The following is a 20,175-nucleotide window of genomic DNA, read 5'->3' as shown; positions in this document are numbered from 1 at the left end:
AATGATCTTGCTCGCTTGAGACTAAATATTTGATAATGGTCATTTGGACTCACAAATCTTTGCAATTCTACCCAAATACAGTATGTCAGCCTGAGGTGCAGCAAAGGACATGGATTGCATTACATGCGCTGACATGCATAGAAAGAAGAGCGTAACAGGGATGAAAGAAATAGGACCCATTAAGGGTAAAAGCAACCAGAGAAGACGAGAGAAATAGAAAGTGGGAGGAGAGAGAATCGGAGAGGAGGAGGAGAAAAGAGCAAACCGAGAGCGTACAGGAGCATTACATCATTCCTGACCTCATTAGGGCTTTTCTCTCTCCCACCACCACCACCACTCCCCACCCCTCACTCTGCTACTCTCTCTAGCTCTCCCACATATCCTGTGCGCTTGTCTGCTGCTCGGAGTGATCGGCATTATGTGGCTATCTGTCTGCTGCTGATGATTTAATAACATCATTTCTTTAAGGTGGAGGAGCAAAAGGTCTAATTTAAAACACATGCAGGCTTTGGTACGCTAAAAGACGAGCATTCTCTCAGGTATTCTTGGCAGCCTTGTAATCTTAAGTAGCATTTGCATGCCTAACATTCACATGTCATTATCTGGAACACTGAAGTACGACATGGAAACAGTGGCTGCTGTGCTGTTTTCTGTGTGCTGTACAGTATGTCACGATGAGGAGCCGTCAGTGATTCACAGTGTGCTGCACTCTCGTGGCCAGTAACAGTCAATGCAACTTATTTACCTTAAGTCCCTCAGGCCTCTCTAGAAACCACTGGTCACCTGTGTTTATGTTTCTGTTCTGTTTTGAACGCACCCTACATTTATTGCCTGTCAGTAAAATTAAATTCAATCCAAGTTAATAATGTTGCACTTTTTGGTGACACTGTCCTGTTGGTGTTGTAGGTAAGTGAATTACTTTGGGGTTCCTGTTATTTTTGCTCATAGAGAAAAAGCGTCCTGAAACAGAAGAGTTTCCAAGAGATTCATCTTTCATAGTCAGAGCTGTTCTTCAGTTGAGCCAGAGAAACCAGATCCCGGCATGGCCTTGTCTTTGTTTAAGATAGTTGTGTGAAAAACTAAACAGAAACTGGCCACATAGTCCAAAGCCCGGCCGTGTGTGACTGTGAATGCAGCCTTGGCCTGTATTGGGCAGGATCAGTCCAGCTGTTTGCAGTAGGGGGGCGCAGAGCAATTCCAACTTTGGCACAAACCAAACTCCTGCCGCCTCGCGCTGCTCACACATGTTACTCAGGAGAAAGCAGCTTCACCTTTTCTGCCTTTTGCTTTGGTGGCAAACAAAATTGTTCAAATTGATATAGTATTTCTTAAATATGTGCGAAAGGGGAGCAGAGGCCGTTTGAAAACACCAGCCGGTAAGCAAAGAGTAGTACGTGTCTGATAAGCTAAGTCAAAGTGAAGTGTGGCCTAGATTTGATGGAAAGTGGTCCATTTTATCCCGGGGTTACTGCTGTATTATAAACAAGGCCAAGCCTGCTGTTCCCATCTTCCAGATAAAGACTCCTTGTGCAAGTGTTGTCATGTTTACAGGCTCGTTTTGTGCTCAGTAAATGTGTGTTCCCGTCACTTCTATATTTTTGTGTCTGCAGGTGAAGCAGCAATTACTTTTTAAATGGAGGCCTAAGTGGTTCATCTGTTCTTGTTTTCACACTTGTCCCCCCTCTCTCTCTTCCTCTCTCTGCTCTCTCCAGTCGTCAGAGCTGGATGACATCCTGAACGACCTGCAGAATGCTCAGCCGCAGCTCTTCTGCGAGCCGCGGCCCGTCTCGTTGCCCAGTCCCATGGACAAACAGAACATCATCAATGACATCCTGCAGATGTCCGAGACGAATCCTGCCATGGCGGCACAGCAGCAACACCGGGGCATCGGGACTGGCATGGGCCCAACGAGTGAGTCCAACACTTACAGGGGGGAAAAAATAAAAAAAATAAAACATTATATTACAATTATTAAAACATAATCCCAAGTGTGTTCATAGGTTTAACTGATCAAACTGTTATTTGTTGACTTCTCCACTGTTGCACACTTGGCTAAAACCCACTCGTTCCTGTCTGCAGATTTCGGAGGTGTCCGACCAGGCCAGCCAGGCAGGGGTCTGCCTGTGAGGAGCGTGTCTCTGGACATGAATGTGTCACCCCAGCAGCCATCGTTACAGTACCCCATAAGGGCCTCCAGCCCATACACTCTCATACAGCAGCAACAGCAGCAAGGCATGGTGGGAAGTCACGGCATGATGGCTAACCAGGCCGGTATGGTCGGCACAGGTGGGTGTGACAGTCATGAGTTTTCATACACATGAATAAAAAATCTGCAAAAACACACACAACATTTTCTGATCATTTAACACTTTAGAGTGGACAACAAACTAAAATCAAATCAAATGAATGAAAATCTCCTCTGAAATCTCTTATGCTGGTTTATTTCACAGTGGTAAAACCAGTTGAGAAGGCACAATTACTTCCACTGACACTTGTTGCTGCTTTCCGAATTCTGAGGAAATACCTTTTTCCCCTTATGTGTCTGTCGCTCTCAACCTATAACATATCATGTCATGGCACCGTGACTCACTTCCTGTGACAGGAAGTATTGAGTCACTCACACTGGCACGTTTCTCACACAGTCACTCCCACATATTAGAAGCCCTCAAACTTCCCCCGGTACGAAATAAATGTATTTTCCCCTTAAAATTGCACTATTGCATCATGGGGACTGAGGACTTCCACCGAAGTCTGTCCCGAGGTGTTTCTAACAGTTTCTCATCTACCTGTGTGTGTGTTTGTTTCTTCTAGGACTGATGGCTCCAGGTGGTCCACGGCCGGCCATGCAGCAGCAGGAGGGTTGGGTGGGTTCAGCCTCCGCCCCTCCTCTTGGAGCCTCGGGCCCTGGGCAGCCAGGTGCCATGCAGGGCAGGATGGGGCCCAACAGTGCTCCCATGAGACCCAACAGCCAGCCAGGGCCCCGACAGATGCTCCAGTCCCCAATGATGGCTAATGGTGAGAGCTCACAGCACTTTTGAAACACATGTTACATAGAGTCTTAAATGCAGAAACTATATGACGGTATGACATTATATTGTAGATTCCACATGGACTAATAATACCCCCACTAAAGCATTTTTAAAAGCAAAAACAATGATGAAAGCGATTTAATTTTATAGGTTTTCTTTGCTGAATTATCAGCCACAGTCCTTGGAAAACTTATGGTGCAGGGAGACTGATGAGGCACAGAGGAAAGGACCTCAACTCACCCATATTACAGTATATTAACACTGCTCAGTGTTAAAGGTTGCCACCAAGTGGCTAGTCATAGAACTGCACTTAAAAAATTAATGATGCAAAACTTTGCTCTTTGTGCTGATTGTTCTGTGTTTTAGAGATAAGTGACCATCATCTGTGATGCCAGATTGTTTTCCTTGTGATAACCACAATTGCAGAATTATTTTATTATTTTAATTTTGGGTTATTCTCTTGATCTTTTTCTCAATAATCAGTTAGATGTTTGGTCCATTAAATGTTAGAAAATGGTGAAAAATGTTTCTTAAAGCCCAAGATGACACTCTAAAATGCTTTGTATTGTCCTCAAGCCAAAGATACTCCGTTTAACAGAAATTATTCAAATTTGAACACAAAAGGATTAATAGATTATCAAAATAGTTGGCGGTTAATTCAGTAGTTGACAGCTAATCGATTAATCACTGCTGTAGTCTCTAACCCTGCCTTTATCTGTTTTGTTTTTTCCCTTATTAAGCCCAACCTGATATGGATATCGGTATGGCTGGCCACCATTTCTCCCAACAACAGGCTCCACCCAACCAGACAGCCCCCTGGCCTGACAGCATGATGCCCATCGACCAGACAGCTTTTGTAAACCAGAGCAGGTAAGCAACTTGCTTCCAAGTTACTATTACACGCTAACAAAATCAAAATTAAGATTCCCCCCTTTTTCTTTTGTTTTCTTAGAATTTTCCATTTACCATCTTTGTCTCCCTTTCTGCGCAGGCCGGTGCACTCAGCGCCGCAGGATGAATTGCTGTGCAGTACTGGACTCAGCTCTGGTGAAGGCAGTGCAGTCGACGAGGGGGCCCTGATGTCCCAGCTGTACACTGCACTAAAAGACTTTGATGGCCTGGAGGAGATCGATCGTGCTCTGGGGATCCCTGCTCTAGTAGAACAGGTGAGATCCAGCCTTCCTAACTTACATCATCACATTAAAACACTTCTAGTTTTTAGTATTCATTTTATATGGCTTTACATTTTAAAAAATCTGTGTCTGTGTCTTCCCATTTCAGAGCCAATCAGTTGAGCCTGAGCAGTTCCCCCAGGACCCCTCCATGATGATAGACCAAAAGCCCCCCATGTACACCCAGCAATTTGGTCCCCCACCATCCCACATGGCCCAAAGGGGCTACCCCGGTGCAGCCATGCAAGAGCAAGGCTTCCATCCCATGTCTGGCCAGATGGGTCCAAGGCCAGGTTATCCCATGATGAGGATGCAGGCCCGGCCCGGACTCAGGCCGACCGGGGTCGTCCCCAACCAGCCCAACACACTACGACTGCAGCTCCAGCACCGGCTACAGTCCCAACAGGTACGTGTGCACCTGACACTGCTGGAGGGGAAATGTCTATTGATTCTTTCCTCTTTCTGATGCAACCATGCTGTTTGATCAGTAGCTGTGTGATTGAGTTGTGTAATTATCCTTGATGTTGACATTTTGGCAGGACTTCTGTGCAAACAAGGAATAATTTGGACATTTAAGTCTACCCTGCCACATGCTGGTCTTTGAAGGCATTTGCTCAATATTCAATAGACTGCACTGAATGGTGAATTAGATCCATTAATCTAATCGGTTTTATTAAATCTGCCCTATCATTTCAATCCAGATTGACCCATAACCCTTGTGTTGATAGTTTTTTGTTTATATTTTTTTTAACTATTTACTGGCTGGAAGTGAGCAGTACAAAATCAAGGATTTCAAAGATCTTTGATTAACCTCTTCTTCTGTTTCTTGTCCCACCAGAACCGTCAACCAATGATGACTCAGATGAGTAGTGTGTCAAATGTGAACCTACCTCTTAGGGCCAGTGCTCCAAACCAGGTAGGTCACCACTGCCATGGTTGTTGATGACTTGCAGAAAATGTAAGGCTTTTAATTTCAGTGTTAGTTATGTCGTATAACAAATTTTCTTTTCTGTGTTCCTTTGTTCTGGCACATCATTCTCCTTCCAGGGGACCATCAATGCTCAGATGTTGGCACAGCGTCAGCGGGAGCTGCTGAGTAATCACTTGCGACAGAGGCAGCAGCAGCAGCAGGCCCAGCAGGTCCAGCAGCAGCGAAGCATGGCCATGAGGGCCCAGGGCCTCAGCCTGCCTCCCAACATGGCCGCCGGAGGCATGAGTAACCCCCGGATCCCCCAGGCCAACCCCCAGCAGTTCCCCTACCCGCCCAGCTACGGTACCAGTACAGGCCTGGCCTCGCCACCTCCCCCTACCAGCCCCTTCTCCTCCCCTCTCTCCCCCAGCCTGCCCTCTCTCCCCCCCAACCCCCAGCTCCACCTGCATGGCACCTCCTCCTCCTCCTCCTCCACCTCCTCCTCCTCCTCACAGATGATGATGGGAAACACAAACATGATGGGCGGGCAGTACGGGGCCGTACTCAGCCCCCAAATGCAGCACAGTGCCTTTCAGTTTCCCAACTCAGGTACTGCTCCCACACCCCAGCCTACCACACACGTCACGCTACAACCTGCGTGTGTGTATGTGTGTGCTATTGTGTCTGTGTGTTGATGTGACTCTAGTTGCACAGCATCACATGCTTTTTAGTCGCGGCAATCATCTGATTTGTTCATTGATCAGTTGACATTAAATGATCCAAATCATACTAAACCATATTTATTTTCCAATTTAATAACACATGAGTTGTTGTCAGGAAGGGTGGTCGTATATTCTCATTGTTCTGTGCACTGTCCAAAATGGTGTCCCAGTGATACGCTGTTACTCCACCAGAGGGCACCAGGAGTGCAATAATCAAAGCTTAACTCCAGCTACACACTGACACCTGACTCTTTGTTGATTGTGAGCAGGCAGAGCAGTAATCAAGGCACTGTGCCTGTCAGCCTGACAGTGTGTCGTGTAATCTGGGCATAATCTGATAATCTGGTATAATAACATGTTTTGATTTATCCTTCACTCCCTAATCTGATTCTGGCCCGTGGGTTTGTACAGAGTGATAACTTCCACTAGACATTACTTCTGTCTTCCCCTTTTCTCCTAAGCCATCTCCTTATTCCCTTTTTTCCCTAGTTCCTTGCCTGCTTTACATGCATGTAGGAAGTAGTTACTGTCTGTCAATAATTCTGATTACAGACTGGAATGGACTGTCTTCACTCACACTAATCATCGTGCTCGCTCAGTTGCTCATACTCTGCTATAAAGTTTGTCTTTATGTGGCATGTTTGTGTAAATTACCTGGAATGCAAAACAGTCAGCCCACTCAGTACATTGGTTTGTAGTTGCTGTAATTTCCTGGTTGGTCTGTCTCGATGCGTCCGCCACAGGTATGAGCCAACAGGCCGACGGAGGCTTTGGAGGTCCCGGCACACCACAGAGCCCCTTGCTTTCTCCCCGCATGGCCCACACGCAGTCCCCGATGATGCAGCAGGGCCAAGGAAACGCTGCTTTCCAGGGTTCACCTGACATGAACGGCTGGCCACAGGGCAACATAGGAGGAAACAGGTAAAAATCAACGAAACTTGGTCCCATATAAACTCTTCAGTGCCTCATTTAAAAGCTTAGATTCTGTGTGCTACACCTTCCAGTTAAATTAATATCTCTGATGTATATTACGGCATAATGTCCATAAATCTCTTTATAATGCTAGAAAAAAGACACTTCCTATGGATGCAGAACTTGCTTAAAGCTACCCCAAAGAACTTTAATCTTTTTGTCAATTCTGGTGACCCCTACTTTTAATTTTATACTTTATCCCGCTCAGAGATGTTGTACACCGACCCGCTGACTGACATTAAAGGCGCAATATGTAAGAATTTTGGTTGAAAGCATCCAGAATCAACAGAATGCGAATAAATAACAGTTTTGACAGTCTATGCATTGTGTTGCAGAGATATCTATTTACAGTAAGTTAGCATGCTGACCAGCTAGCCCGCCCCGGTCCGATGCTTCTGTGCTGACAGTGTAAACACCAGCGGTCCCAGAAAGAACCACTTGCTGTACAGCTAACTGAACTAACTTGCTAAGGGCAGCTACAGTTAGCAGCTACATTTAGCGGTTACATTTAGCGGTTACTCTGGTGATATGTTGCCCGAATTTGTGTTGAGTCATGGCAACCTTATTCTTTTTTACGTGTTCTACATTCAGCAAAAGGTCGAAGCTTTCAAAACACAAGTGGTCAAATACATAATGTGTTACTAAATATATTAACTGCTAATTTCAGTAGTCACAAATGCTTCTTGGAAATGTCAAACTTTAATGTTGAAGAACTGCTCAGATTCAAATACACATCCAAACATGTGCACATATGTGGTAAGAGATTGGTTTTGATTGACATTAGCTAAGTAGCTATTAAAACAACATGCTTACAACGTTTAAGGTGATAAAAGCACAACACTCACCAGCAACATTCAATCACGTGGATCTGCTCCCACAAATGGACTTTTCTGTCTCTGTAATGATAGTTTCTGTCGGACATATCAAGCTCAGGATAAACAGAGACAGCCAGAACAAGCTTCTCCTCCATTTTCCTGGTTACCAGGGTGAGGGGTGACAAGTACAGGTCATTGAAAACATGATTGGTTGCGTGAAAAGGAATGACGGTGACGACAGCAGCACATTTTTAAAAAGTTAAGATAATTTCAAATGGAAGTGCTAAGAGCAGCACAGAAGAGCCTAAAGCATCTCCTCTGCTCTCATAGCAAAATATTTGATCTCGCTTGACTTTTTTTGCTTTTCCTTCCCTCTCCACAGCATGTTCTCACAGCAGCAGGCGTCACCGCAGTTCACCCAGCAGAATAACGGCAACATGTACAACGGCAATGGCATGAGCCTCAACAACGTCTCGATGGCCACCAACATGGCAACCAGCAGCATGAGCAGCATGGGCCAGATGGCCGGACAGATGAGCGTCACGTCCATGGCCTCAGGGCCCTCACCCGGCTTGCCCTCCATGGGGCAAGAACAGGTAAATACCACACCAGTCTTGACACATCAATTCTCTAAATTGGGTAAAAATAAAGACAGTTTTTAAACTTGTAGGAGCAAGTATGACCCAGACTGTAGCTGTTTTTCAAGTTTCCAGTAATATCCTCAGAGTGTACCTTTACACTAGTCCCTTGTAGGAATATAACCACTTTAGTGTTTAAGCCTTGGAGGTTAGCAAATTGGACCCCTTACGGTTTTACACAGTAATCGGGGGACCAAGAAAAACTAAAAGGTTCGTCTTTGTTCCTCACGGCTCCAGGCTGCTCATATGTGTGTTTGTCTTATCGTAAGACTCTAAGTGTTTGGGTACACTTATTGGACAGCCGTGCTAGTGAATAATTTACTCAGTAGTTTACGTAACTCCTCCAGCTGCAGTTCTGATGCTTCACTTGAACTTAGAGGACAATGATGTAATTAGCAGTAGGCACTTTAGAGCCAGACCATTTAGACTATATAGACATTACTGTATGGTGTTCAGCGGCTGGCCTGTCTGGACTTAAGACTTATCGGCTGGATCACTTAACATGGAAAACATGACTCCTTACAGCACAGATCTGTCAAACTCACACACTCTTTATGCACATACAAGTATCCTAAAACTTGACTTGACCAGGTGAGAAGTCAGACTTTTATTTTACACAAAAACAACTGACCTCAGTCACTGAAAATCGGGTACACATGCAAATGTTTTGTCAGCACTCAATTTCTGGTGATTATTTAATGTCAACCAAGTTAATCCTTCTTCCTCCGTCTCCCTGGTATTGTTAGCTTGGTATGTGGAATGCACTGTTGTCCGTAATGCTTTTAAGCCCAATAAAAGGCCATGAATATTTAACCAAGGTGCTGCTGTTTGACTGTCTGCACTTCAGACTGTTGTAACATACCAGTATATCTGTCACTTGATTTATCCTCCATCCAGGATTATAGAAATATATTGGCACTTAGATAATTTCAATTATTTACCGTTTGGCCATTAGCGCAGGCTTTTGTTGATTTACCGACTTGTTTTAGGCTGGATGGTGTGTTCCAAGATGGTTTCTGATTGTTTAAAGTCTTTTGAACATGTGGCTGTTCTACTCAAGTTCAAGTTCTGCAAGTTAACCAATCACTTCTGCTGTTAAAGGGTAACTCCACCAATTTTAAACATACAGGTGTGTTTACAGGTGTTGGAGGGGCACTACTGCATAATGTGTAAAAACTAAAAAAAAAAAAATAGTATAAAGCCTTTTGTGGCAGGTCAGGACAGGTCAGGGCTATCTGGTTAGCATGCTAACTTTGGTATAGTTTATATCTTTACAACCCATAGATGGCATAATGTCAGACATTTTTGAATGTTCTCAACTAAAATTCCTACATAATGCAATTTTAATGTGTACAATTGGCGGAGTTGCCCTTTTAAATTTTTGTTGTGACTCAACATGTGTTTTTTTTCCTCTGCAGAAATACTGTTGACCCTCATGGAGCTCTTAACCTGAACCTCAGTGATCAGCTGGTGCAAGGAGTACGTCGGCCCTTTAAAAATTGTACAAACATGTAACCAACCGACTGCCCCTTGACCCAGCCAGGCCGTGCCCTGACCCCGTCTCCCCAGCCCAGGTTTTGCCGTCTGTCCCAGCCGGGCATCTCTCTTGGGCAGCCCCGAACAGACACTGGAGTGTGAAGAGGGCTGGGGAAGGATTGTGGATCTCTGTACAACATGCCTAACCCTCCTGGAGGAGAGCCTTTGTGATGAGCCAGTCTGTCTGCCTGTCCAGCTGCATTCACCGTAGTGTGACTTACTGTAGGGCCTCCTGGTGGGGGACACTGACCCAAGGGGGGCAGCAGTGGGTGGGATCCCTTGTTCCGATGAATGTATTCCTCTCACTGGACAGCGGCCATTTACAATCTCATCTCAAGAAAAATGATCTACACTGATTTTTCTTTTTTTTTTTCTTTTTTCTTTTTTTTTGCTCACACGTTTGTGACATTTCCACATAGTTCCAAAAATGGCAGCAAGGACTCCAAGTTATGTTCAGATTTATGGATGGAGCTCAAACACTTAGCCGGTTTTGCCTTTTTGCTGTTCTTTATTTTAATATTATTTTAGTTGTTTCTTTTTCTTCTTCTTCTTGAGAATTAAGATGTAGAATGAAGATATGGTTGAAAAAACTGATCTTGAAAAACACTGCAGAAGAATGGTTTTGAGTGGAATGGTGATTTGTATGGTTAGACTAATTTAGTCAAGAGGTTTATATAGTGTATTAAATTAAGTTTTATTTTTCTGTATAGATTCATTTTAATTATTGTAGATGATTCTTTATCCTAGTAGCAACGAGAAAAAATATTTCTAAAAGTGTGAAAGAGGCACTTTTTTTTATAATTTTAACAGTAATGGTTGTATTCTTTCTGAGAAGATTCTTCTATTAACCTGAATAATGGATTATGCTTTGGTCCTGTAGTTTCAGAAGAAGATGTCAAAATCATATATGGTTTAAAGATGAATTACAGAGATTGTACATAACAATAAGAAAAGCGTTTTTTCTTTTATTTATTTTATTCCTTAGGGTTTGGTTCCCCCGTCTGGTCACAACTGCCTCTTGAAGCAGAGCAGGATTATGTTTTTTCTTTTCTTTTTGTTTTTGGGAAGTGGAGTGGGAGCCTTCACGTTCTGATGTTCTGGTACGATGCAGACAGGGGTGGGTGCGGGAGGTAGGGAAGGCTTGTAAGGGGGTGTGCTGTGTATACAGTGTACAGATTATCGCTTGCTTCTCTGCCTTTAGCATAGAACACCACAAAAAAAAGGAAGAAAAAAAAAACACACAACTTCAACACAGCCATACAATAACTCAAAAAAAAATTAAAGTGTGCTTTCTATGTTGTCTGGAGTGAAAACTGCTTCATACAAGCTGCTAGGTGCAAACTGTTCTGGTGTGATGTAAACAAGCAATAACGATTACTTGAGAAACTCTTGGGGTTTTTTTGTGTTTTTCTTTTTGTAATTTTTGTACAGTTTCCTGAATAAAAAGGACACATTTTTGCTCCACGTTTGGATGCAGTATTAAAAACACAGTTTTTTATTGCAGTTTGTACCAAGAAAGTCTACAGCCACACACAGCGTTCCTGTTAGATTATGCAGCATTGGCTGAGGCCTGGAGAGGGAAGGAGTTTGTGATCCCCTTGTTGACACACACGCCCTCTCCGCCTCCAGCCACTCGTCTATAGCAGAGGTCAGAGTTAAGACTGCACGGTTCATGAGACCTTCTCTGACAGACACTTAGCCATATTTTATGACCTCAGGCAGTTAGTTCAACTATAAAGTGTTCAGTAATGACATGCTGTTCTTGTGCCCCAGTAGGGGTTTGGTTTGACCTTCACAAGATGTAAAGCAAGTCATCTTCTCTAACCTCAAAAGTACATTTTCCTCAACAAAAAAAAAGACAAACTTTTTATATCAACTATTTTAACCCAGGACAGACTTGGAGCAAGCCAAATAATCCTCACCTTTCAATTGGATTTCTGAATTCTACCAGCTTTTATTTTCATAGTGAGAGACGACCTGTTGGTTAGCATGCTTTGAGGCCCACAGAAAAATGAGAAATTTATGATGATGTCACTTAACAGGGTCTAATGTAGATGTTGCAGCATAAAACAGGAAGAGAATCATTCTGAATGTATTGTCATTTAAGGCCTAAGGATGTGACTGATGGTGTGTATTGTCAACATGTTGACAACATGGTGTTGTGCACATACACAGTGCTCTTCTCAGCATTTAGGTAGGAAGTTGCCCATTGTTGCTTCTTTTCTTTTCATTGAGTTCTACATGAAATTTGAAGCTGTAGCAAGTCAACTTTGGGACACAGAAAGTCTGCATTAATGTCTTGCTTCTCATCATTGCAGACGTCCTGCGGTTGTTTTGCTGCAGGCCTACAGGTGATCACACTTTTTTGATAAATGCTGTTTTGATTGTATCATACAGTCGTGCAGAACAAGCCTTTTCGAGCCATTTTGAAAGAATGATTCACAGCCCTTTGCAAAATTTCCAAAGATTGTCAAGATTAAAAAAAAAAAAAAAACGATTTAAAGCCATGTGGTAGCAATGCATTTTTTAGCATTTATAATGAGGACGGGAGCAAATAAATGATTTTGCCCCTAACAAATATCCAGGCTTTGGACCCACCAAACGAAATTATTTTTTTTTTCTCTTTGGTTTCAAAGAACTTTAAATGCCCTTTTGTATTGTCTGCCAATTTCTTAGAGCTAAGATGCAACCTTGAAATGCTAAAAACCCTAGCATAATGCCTTAGATTTCGTCCGTTCTCGTTCTTGTACATTACACCGCTGTCTGTATAAATTTGTATAATGACTTGTGTACAATATTGAATGGGTGCATCATTGTTGAACTCTGCTCAGTGAAGCTGGAGACTCGCTCCCAGCTGATCTGGCCCTCATCATTGCTCTCTGTTCTGTGTTGGGTTGAAGACTCTGTTATCTCATCCCTCCCCTCCCCACCACTGTTTGTATGGAAAAGATGATACATAGGGATATTGAAGCAATATGTAAAATACTATATGGACTTTCTGAAGAAAGCTTACTGTTGTGTTTTTCCCCAGATATTTTTTTTTCTGCATTGTTCACAGGAATCACACTGTATACCTGCATCCATCTTTGTATCCCTAGTGTGTGTGGGCGTTTTATGCAAAATTAGATATACAAGAGAAGTTAAAAACCACAGTTATGCAAGTTGTGAACTAATATGGCTTCGCTGATGCTATTTGCCTTGTAAATAAAGAATTCTGTTATTGCAGTATTTAACCGAGTGACTCTTATTTCATGTGATTGAAGCAGGTTTTAGCTCAGGCCTCCATGTTCCTTTTCATTATATTTACCAATACATAAAAATGAACGAAGAATAAATATGATTAGCATTAGGAAAACACATTTTTTAATAAAAACTGTTAAATTTAGACTAATAAAGAAAAAAATACCCAAATAAACTGTAATATGAATTTTAAGTGAATTACAATTTGGCCAAAAAAAAATACATTTTAATACAATAATAGGCTAATGCAAAAGAAATGGCACAAAACAAAATGAAGCTACCTTTGCTTGAGACTCTCCAAAATGTAGACATATCTTAATGGGATTTCGTTTTGGGTTTTAGCCTGCATGCTGCATTCACAGTAATTAAGCTAATCTAAAAAAAAAATGAGACTTTTAAACACATAAATTAGTATGTAGACTTTTCCTTTATTAATCTGATGTCTGCAGGGACTATTAGGCCTGTATAGACCAGTGACACATACCAACATTTTGCCTACAGCCAAAGCTATCTTGCAATGTCTGTCCCTATATGAGCTTTAATAAAATTTGCCTACCAAACTCAATATAAAATAGCCTATATACAGATACATTCAAAACAATACCAATGATAGGGCATTAGCCTACTGCCATAAAAGTCAATGATGATCACAATATCTATACAATGTGTGGTATAAATTAAACTAATGTGTTGCTGGTCATTCGTTTTTAGTTTTGATCATTTTTTAAATGGAGTTTGGCGCAGGGACACCCAGGGCCGATAAACGCCTTTTTCGACCGTCCTGACCTTTTCTCTCCTGCTAATTCACCACATCCAAGTCATAACAACACATGTCTATACTCCACAGGGGGTCCCTGAGATAAAATCCTACAGTGTGTGTGTGTGTGTTGGGGTGGGGGGTCCTCGTATGGAAATGTTTCGGGGGAACCTCTCTCAATCAGCCTCATTGTGTGGCAGAGAGAGCGGGCTGATGTGGAGATGTTAAAGGGGTGGGTCGTCCCTGAGAAAATGTATTCCTACGGGGGCATTGAGATGCATGAGGGCGAGCTGATGTCTTGGCCAATAGGAAGAAGGTGCAGGGAAGCATCTCCAGCAGACCTGAGTGTGTACAGTGAGGGTGCCCTCAGATGACCACAGAGGACGGTTCCCGCAGCACGTTATCTGAAGTTTAGACCTGCTCGGCTGATATCTGCACAATTTGGAGATTTATCGGCTGTGACTGATTCCATACTCGGACGCTGTTGAAACTGAAGCCTGTGGACATGACAGAGACAACTTCACTGTGAAACATCTCCAATTTATTCAACAAGGTAAGCTTCTTTTTCAACAATGAATTCGTGACTCATTCTTTTATGTTATAGGCCTGTTTATATTCTATACGTATATTCTTTTCAAAATACCACATGCGTAAGATAGTGTAGCTTTTTCACAGCACAAAACATTTTTAATCCTTTTCTTTCTCTTCTGGTAAATTCCAAAATCCTGTTTTTATTTTTCCTGATTGTAAATTATTTCCTTTCGCCCAGGTATTGCTCCAACAATCCTCCTGCTGATGTCTGTTTTAAGCAATAATTGTACGCTGACTTTAAGGTCCATAAAAAGCTTCATTAATGCTGACCTCTGCTCTGGCCGACTGTTCTGTAATTAGTGTCATGACCCTGGTTTGTCTCTCTATTTACTGGCTGACTGGTGAAGGCTTTCCCAAAAAGAGATCACACCATATTCCAGCCGGTCGCTGATGATCATTTGATGCGTGTCCTCTCAGCTGGAAATATTGCAAAATCGGCTGTCCCAATTCACTTTATTGCTTTTACCTATTATGCAACGGCTTTGGTCAATATTTGACCAATATTTCTAAACGACAGGAGTCCATTTCACTTTAAAACAGAAATTCTGGGTGTTTAATAAGTTTTTAGATCCATTAAAATGTTAAATAACGTATCCGTGGTCTGTTTAAGGTATTTCAATCACACCACTTTACTCAAATTAAAATGACTAATTCAGGTGTGGTCAACCTTCCTTGATGTCATGTTTCCTTTTTTAGATTTCTTGCATTAAACTTTTATAACTCCCCCCCCACTTCCCCTCCCTCCCCCCTCTTCTCCCTCAAGGATACATCTCCATTTGAACCTTTGCCTCACCCCCGTGCCGTTATGTCGGTGTCCCTGTCCAGCATCCCTGTAGTCCTGAAGGACAAGAGCTACCAAGGCGGCATGCTGAAGGGCAGTCCGGCTCGGGGCTTCTACCCTGCCCCTCTCCCCGGCCCCCACCACTACATGGACTTCTTCCCGCGGACTCACAACCTCCTCCACCCGCTGAAGTCCCTCGGCCGCCTGGTGTCGGACACTCAGACGTCCCTGCCGCTCAACCTGCACGCCGGAGGAGCCCCTCAGTTCCTCGGCCAGGGCGGCCACCACGCCTCGGTCCTGCACGAACACATGTTGAGCGCGTCCGGCTTCCCCTACCTGAGCCAGATGTTGCCCGGACAGCCTCTCTACTCCAAACCAGAGGAGCTGGCAGCTGTGGTGACGGAGCACGCCGCCGGTCCGCTGTCCTCAGACTTCAGCAGCCCGTCCAGTGAAAGGTCCTCTTCCTCTTCTTCTTCTTCACCGCCGAAGGAGAGTTTGTTTCGCCTCCGGAGCGCAGAGCTGTCCCAACAGAAAACGCGCACGTCTTATAATTTCAGCGAGGATGACCTGTTCATGGTGCTGTACGGGTACTCCGGCAGCCAGGAGCGAAACGTGGGTCACGCCATATCAGGACTGGCCCTGCCCGAAAAGTCAGGTGAGAGTTGTGCTTGAGTTATTGGATGTTTTGTGTAGAAATGCAATCCTGCGATTAAAAAAAAAGTACTTAAATGCACTGGATTAAAGGTGCATTATGTAGTTTTGGGGGAAAAGATGTTTTATTATGTGTAAACACACTAAATAATCAAACTCTGTTTGTTTTCATGACTGAATAAACTGAATTCCAAACTGACCTTAAAGGACAACACAGTTTCATAATGTTTTACTTTATTTATAAGTGGCGGACCCTGCCACCTTTCTAGCTTCAAATGGGGTTCTGGGGCCCTGATTTTCCTCTGAGAACAGCTTGTTTATTCAGTTATGGAAAAAATAAATATTTCGTTTGTGTCAATGTTAAAATTCTGAGTTTGAATTTCTTTTTCCAAAACTACATAATGCCCCTTTAATGAACCGTGAGTTTTATCCCCTGTTTGCTCACCTGCGATTCATTTCTTTTTTCAGTTTCTGACTCTCACATTCTCCAACTGGACAAAGAGACACTTGAACTTCCAGAGGGTAAGACTTGACAACTCTCCATTCAATGATCATCTTTACTCCTGTGTATACTTGAACGGCTGAGGTTTGACGCTGTGTTGACGCTGTGTCTCAGGGTTAACCATCCTCCGGGCCTCTTGGGGAAACGTCTCACACAGCGGAGTTTTCACCGAGAAGAGGAGCCTCCCCAAAGGGACGCGCTTTGGACCTTTCCGAGGAAAACTGGTCAACACGAGCGAGATTAAAACCTACGACGACAACACGCTGATGTGGGAGGTAATGCGCTGCACTCCTTGCCAAAGTCCTGCTCCAAGTATTCATATCAGAATCAGATCGTTTTAACTTTTTTTCCCCTCCTTCAGGTGTTTGAAAACGGCCGGCTGAGTCATTTTGTGGACGGCAGGGGAGGCTCAGGGAACTGGATGTCTTTAGTGAAGTGTGCTCGTTTCCCAGACGAGCAGAACTTAATCGCTGTGCAGGTCCAGGGTCAGATCTTCTACGAGGCCTGCAAGGAGATCCGAGCAGGCCAGGAGCTGCTGGTGTGGTATGGAGACTGCTACATGCAGTTCCTCGGCATCCCTCTCACCCTGAAAGACCCCAAGGAGGACAACACCACGGTTCCTCCCGCTGAAGGTCAGAATCTAACCTTCATCTTGCTTTCATCAACACATTTTTTGTTTAGTTTAACCACAAAACCTAACATGTTTTTCTCTGTTTTCTCCAGATACCGGTGAGGGTTTCAAGTGTGACCGATGCGGGAAGGTGTTCGCGTACAAGTACTACAGAGACAAGCACCTGAAGTACACACGCTGCGTGGACCAGGGCGACCGGAAGTTCCCCTGCCACCTGTGCAACAGGTCCTTCGAGAAGAGAGACAGACTGAGGATCCACATCTTACACGTTCACGAGAAACACAGGCCTCACAAGGTACTGAAACGGTGCAGGGTGTATCCGCACCAGCCCCATCCACCGATGCGCACGCAAAAAAGTTTGCGTGGTGCTGAAAGAACAGCTCCCCGCAGCGTCGCTTAGAAACGGATGCTTCAGGTTTTTATGAGGCCTCGTAAAAAGGCAAATTACTGTCAGACCTGTAGTTGGTGCTTATATAGCCCAAAGCAATACAACTAAAAACAGATTCAAGTTTTGTTTTCATCAAAAAAAACATTACACTCCAATTTTTACCTTTCTAAAGAACAAAAAAAACTTTTACCCGTATTGATGTCTCATATCTGTCTGATCCGCAGTGCTCGGTGTGCGGTAAGAGTTTCTCCCAGTCGTCCAGTCTCAACAAACACATGCGTGTGCACTCTGGAGAGCGGCCGTACAAGTGTGTCTACTGTAATAAGGTAAGAGGAAGACATTTTTTTCGTCTCTTTTTTCTTAAGCTGTGTTGCTGTATTAGCCATTAGCTGTGCAAATTCAGTGCAGTCGACCTGCTAATAGCTTAGATTCAAGTATGAAATGCATAGAAGGGACCAGAATTATTACAAAGTGGCCTGTTGTTATTTAGTGACTTTTAAAAGGAAATGTCTTTAAATTTTCAGCAAAATTTGTATTTGAGTTTCTGGTTTCTTTTACGTGCAGGCCCTTTTTTTTACCCCCTCCTCACTTCTCCTTTAAACCGGAACCATTTTGGATCCATTTACTGCGCCCTCGTTTCATGGTGCATTTGGCGTGAGCCCCTCATTATTGCTCCCCTCGCCGGGCACGCTCCGCGGAGACACTTACATGCTAATTATCGCCAGATGTACACCCACCCTTTTGTCTGCCGAGATTATACTTTAAATTTACGGCCCTGGAATGAGCAGAAGTGTTTTTTGTTCTTGATATCCTCCCCTTTTTATGCACCCGAAGGAGGTTTTGTTTAACCCAATCCCCTGTCTCCTCAACGGGACGATTTAAGCGACACGAGACCAGGTTAGCAGCCGTTTCAGTTGGGCTAACGTTGGGAGCCGTTGCACCTTTTCATAAAAATGGTGGCAAATAAAATTAAATTAAACAAAAATCTTGGACGATTTTTTCTTGTTTTATCAATAGGCCTTATCTCGACATGAAGTCAATCAGTGGTTTGCTAAAACTTTGTAGCTAGAGGTGACTTTTTGGCCAAGTTAGCTTGATTAAAAGTAGCCTACTAGCAAGCTAATACGAAATATGTCCTCGCTGATATAGGCTACGCCATCATTGCTGTTGCCATAAGTGTGAATTTAACCGAGCAAAAAAACAAAAAAAATCAAATAAAACGAAAATATAACACTGACAGGGTTTATTTTCCTCCTCTAGGCCTTCACAGCCTCCAGCATCCTGCGAACACACATCCGCCAGCACTCCGGAGAGCGACCCTTCAAGTGTAAGCACTGCGGGAAGGCCTTCGCCTCGCACGCCGCACACGACAGCCACGTCCGGCGGACCCACGCCAAGGACAAGCCCCATCCCTGCGACCTGTGCGGGGCTACTTTTCAAGAGGAACAGGAGCTCCAGTACCACATGAAAAATCACAAAAGTAAGGAATTATTCATTTTTTTTAAAAACAAAAAACACAAATCGGCCGAAGAATTCCAGCTTTTAAGAGGCAGACTCACCTCAAGCCTGTGTTTACCTTTTGATTTTAATTCAAGCAATCGAATAATGAGAGGATTAGTTGTTAAATTCAATTTATTATCATCCCATAATGAGGTAAATCATCAGTCCTTTAATAGCAGTAGGCCTACATGTGTAGAAATGCATGATTTTTAAACAGACTGGTTGTTTTCTCGTCTTCAGCTGATCATTTCCGAAAAATAAATATTCTAAGCTGCAGACAAAAAAACGTTGCATTGCCTGATTATTTATGAGCTTTTCTTATTTCCCCTGCAGAAATCCTGGACAGCACAGTTCTCCCGTCTTCTCCAGGGAGTGGATTACAGAAGGACTCCGTGTTTCCAGTCAAGGACAATCCTAAAGTACAGAAAAGCGCCGGACAGAGCCTCCCTTACACCGGGTTAACAGGTTTAAACCCAGAATATCGGCCCTGGAATTAGTCTTCATCAGCTCAAATGTACTGTAATGACAGAGAGCTATTTTAATCGTGTGTAATATTTTAAGAACATTGTGCTACTGCCACCACAGATAAATAATCAGGCCTATAAGGTAGGATCTCGTGGTTTTTCTTATGTAAATGCTGCTTGAGAAAAGAAATGTTGTTCTATATAACAGGCCTATTTAAATAGGCTCATTTTAATTTAAATTGTTGTGTCTAAATCTATTTATAATATGTTAAAATATGTTGTCTGTTGTTTTGTGGCTTAAAGCTTTTACTCTGCAATGATTTTGTTAACCCAATGTGATGCCAAATAATAACTAACTAACTATTATTATTATTATTATTATTATTATTATTATTATTATCATCATTATGTTGGATTTTCTTGCATCGACTAAGCTTGAAAAGCAAGGCTATTTTTATCTATGTAGATTTGAGCTTATTTGTGTATAAATTAAATGTCAAACCCTCTCTTAATTTATAATGTATGATAATATTTTTTACTGTAATGTAAGGCTGCAAAAGCAATCGAAAGTGTCCTCGTTTTGTTCTCTTTGAGCGTCCGCTTTTTCATGATTAACAAATAAAAAAATCAGCGCATGGAAACAAAATTGTTGGCTTTGGTTTAATGTGGGAACTGAGCAAGTCTTCTGTTGAAAATCCCATTTTAGAACAAATTAATTAAAGGGGCACTGTGTAGTTTTGGAGAAGATTTTTTAACTTAGAATTGTAATATTTACAATATTAACGAGGTATTGATACAAATTTAGCAATATTTTTTTCCATAACTGAATAAACAAGCTGTTCTCAGAAGAAAATAAGGTCCCCAGAGCACTGTTTG

General features: G+C 43.0%; 2 protein-coding genes across 9 annotated transcripts in view; both read left to right on the top strand.

Annotated features, from left to right (window-relative positions):
- The window catches only part of ncoa2 (nuclear receptor coactivator 2), a 63,278-nt gene extending 50,251 nt beyond the window's left edge, over positions 1–13,027 (top strand). For 7 of the 8 annotated variants that reach the window (XM_084340167.1, XM_084340170.1, XM_084340165.1 and 4 more), the window contains 11 exons: positions 1,713–1,911; positions 2,080–2,286; positions 2,812–3,015; positions 3,770–3,899; positions 4,021–4,195; positions 4,311–4,607; positions 5,040–5,117; positions 5,249–5,720; positions 6,577–6,754; positions 8,003–8,216; positions 9,677–13,027. In XM_084340167.1, coding sequence (XP_084196293.1) covers positions 1,713–1,911; positions 2,080–2,286; positions 2,812–3,015; positions 3,770–3,899; positions 4,021–4,195; positions 4,311–4,607; positions 5,040–5,117; positions 5,249–5,720; positions 6,577–6,754; positions 8,003–8,216; positions 9,677–9,688 — 2,166 coding nt within the window. In that variant the 3' untranslated portion in view covers positions 9,689–13,027. The remainder of the gene's footprint in view (positions 1–1,712; positions 1,912–2,079; positions 2,287–2,811; positions 3,016–3,769; positions 3,900–4,020; positions 4,196–4,310; positions 4,608–5,039; positions 5,118–5,248; positions 5,721–6,576; positions 6,755–8,002; positions 8,217–9,676) is intronic. The other variant, XM_084340172.1, reaches the window with a different exon arrangement.
- A 506-nt stretch (positions 13,028–13,533) lies between these two features.
- prdm14 (PR domain containing 14) lies at positions 13,534–19,926 on the top strand. The gene is made up of 9 exons (XM_084340814.1): positions 13,534–14,344; positions 15,146–15,818; positions 16,283–16,336; positions 16,431–16,591; positions 16,678–16,948; positions 17,040–17,242; positions 17,560–17,661; positions 18,596–18,815; positions 19,169–19,926. Exons 2-9 carry the CDS (start codon positions 15,188–15,190, stop codon positions 19,330–19,332), a joined length of 1,806 nt encoding a protein of 601 aa, XP_084196940.1. The 5' UTR covers positions 13,534–14,344; positions 15,146–15,187; the 3' UTR covers positions 19,333–19,926.
- Positions 19,927–20,175: the final 249 nt, after the last annotated feature.

This window comes from Pagrus pagrus, assembly GCF_965226575.1.
Source record: "Pagrus pagrus genome assembly, chromosome: 20".
NCBI lineage: Eukaryota > Metazoa > Chordata > Actinopteri > Spariformes > Sparidae > Pagrus > Pagrus pagrus.
The sequence above is the reverse complement of the archived record's forward strand: the minus strand, read 5'-3'. Positions and strand labels throughout refer to the sequence as shown.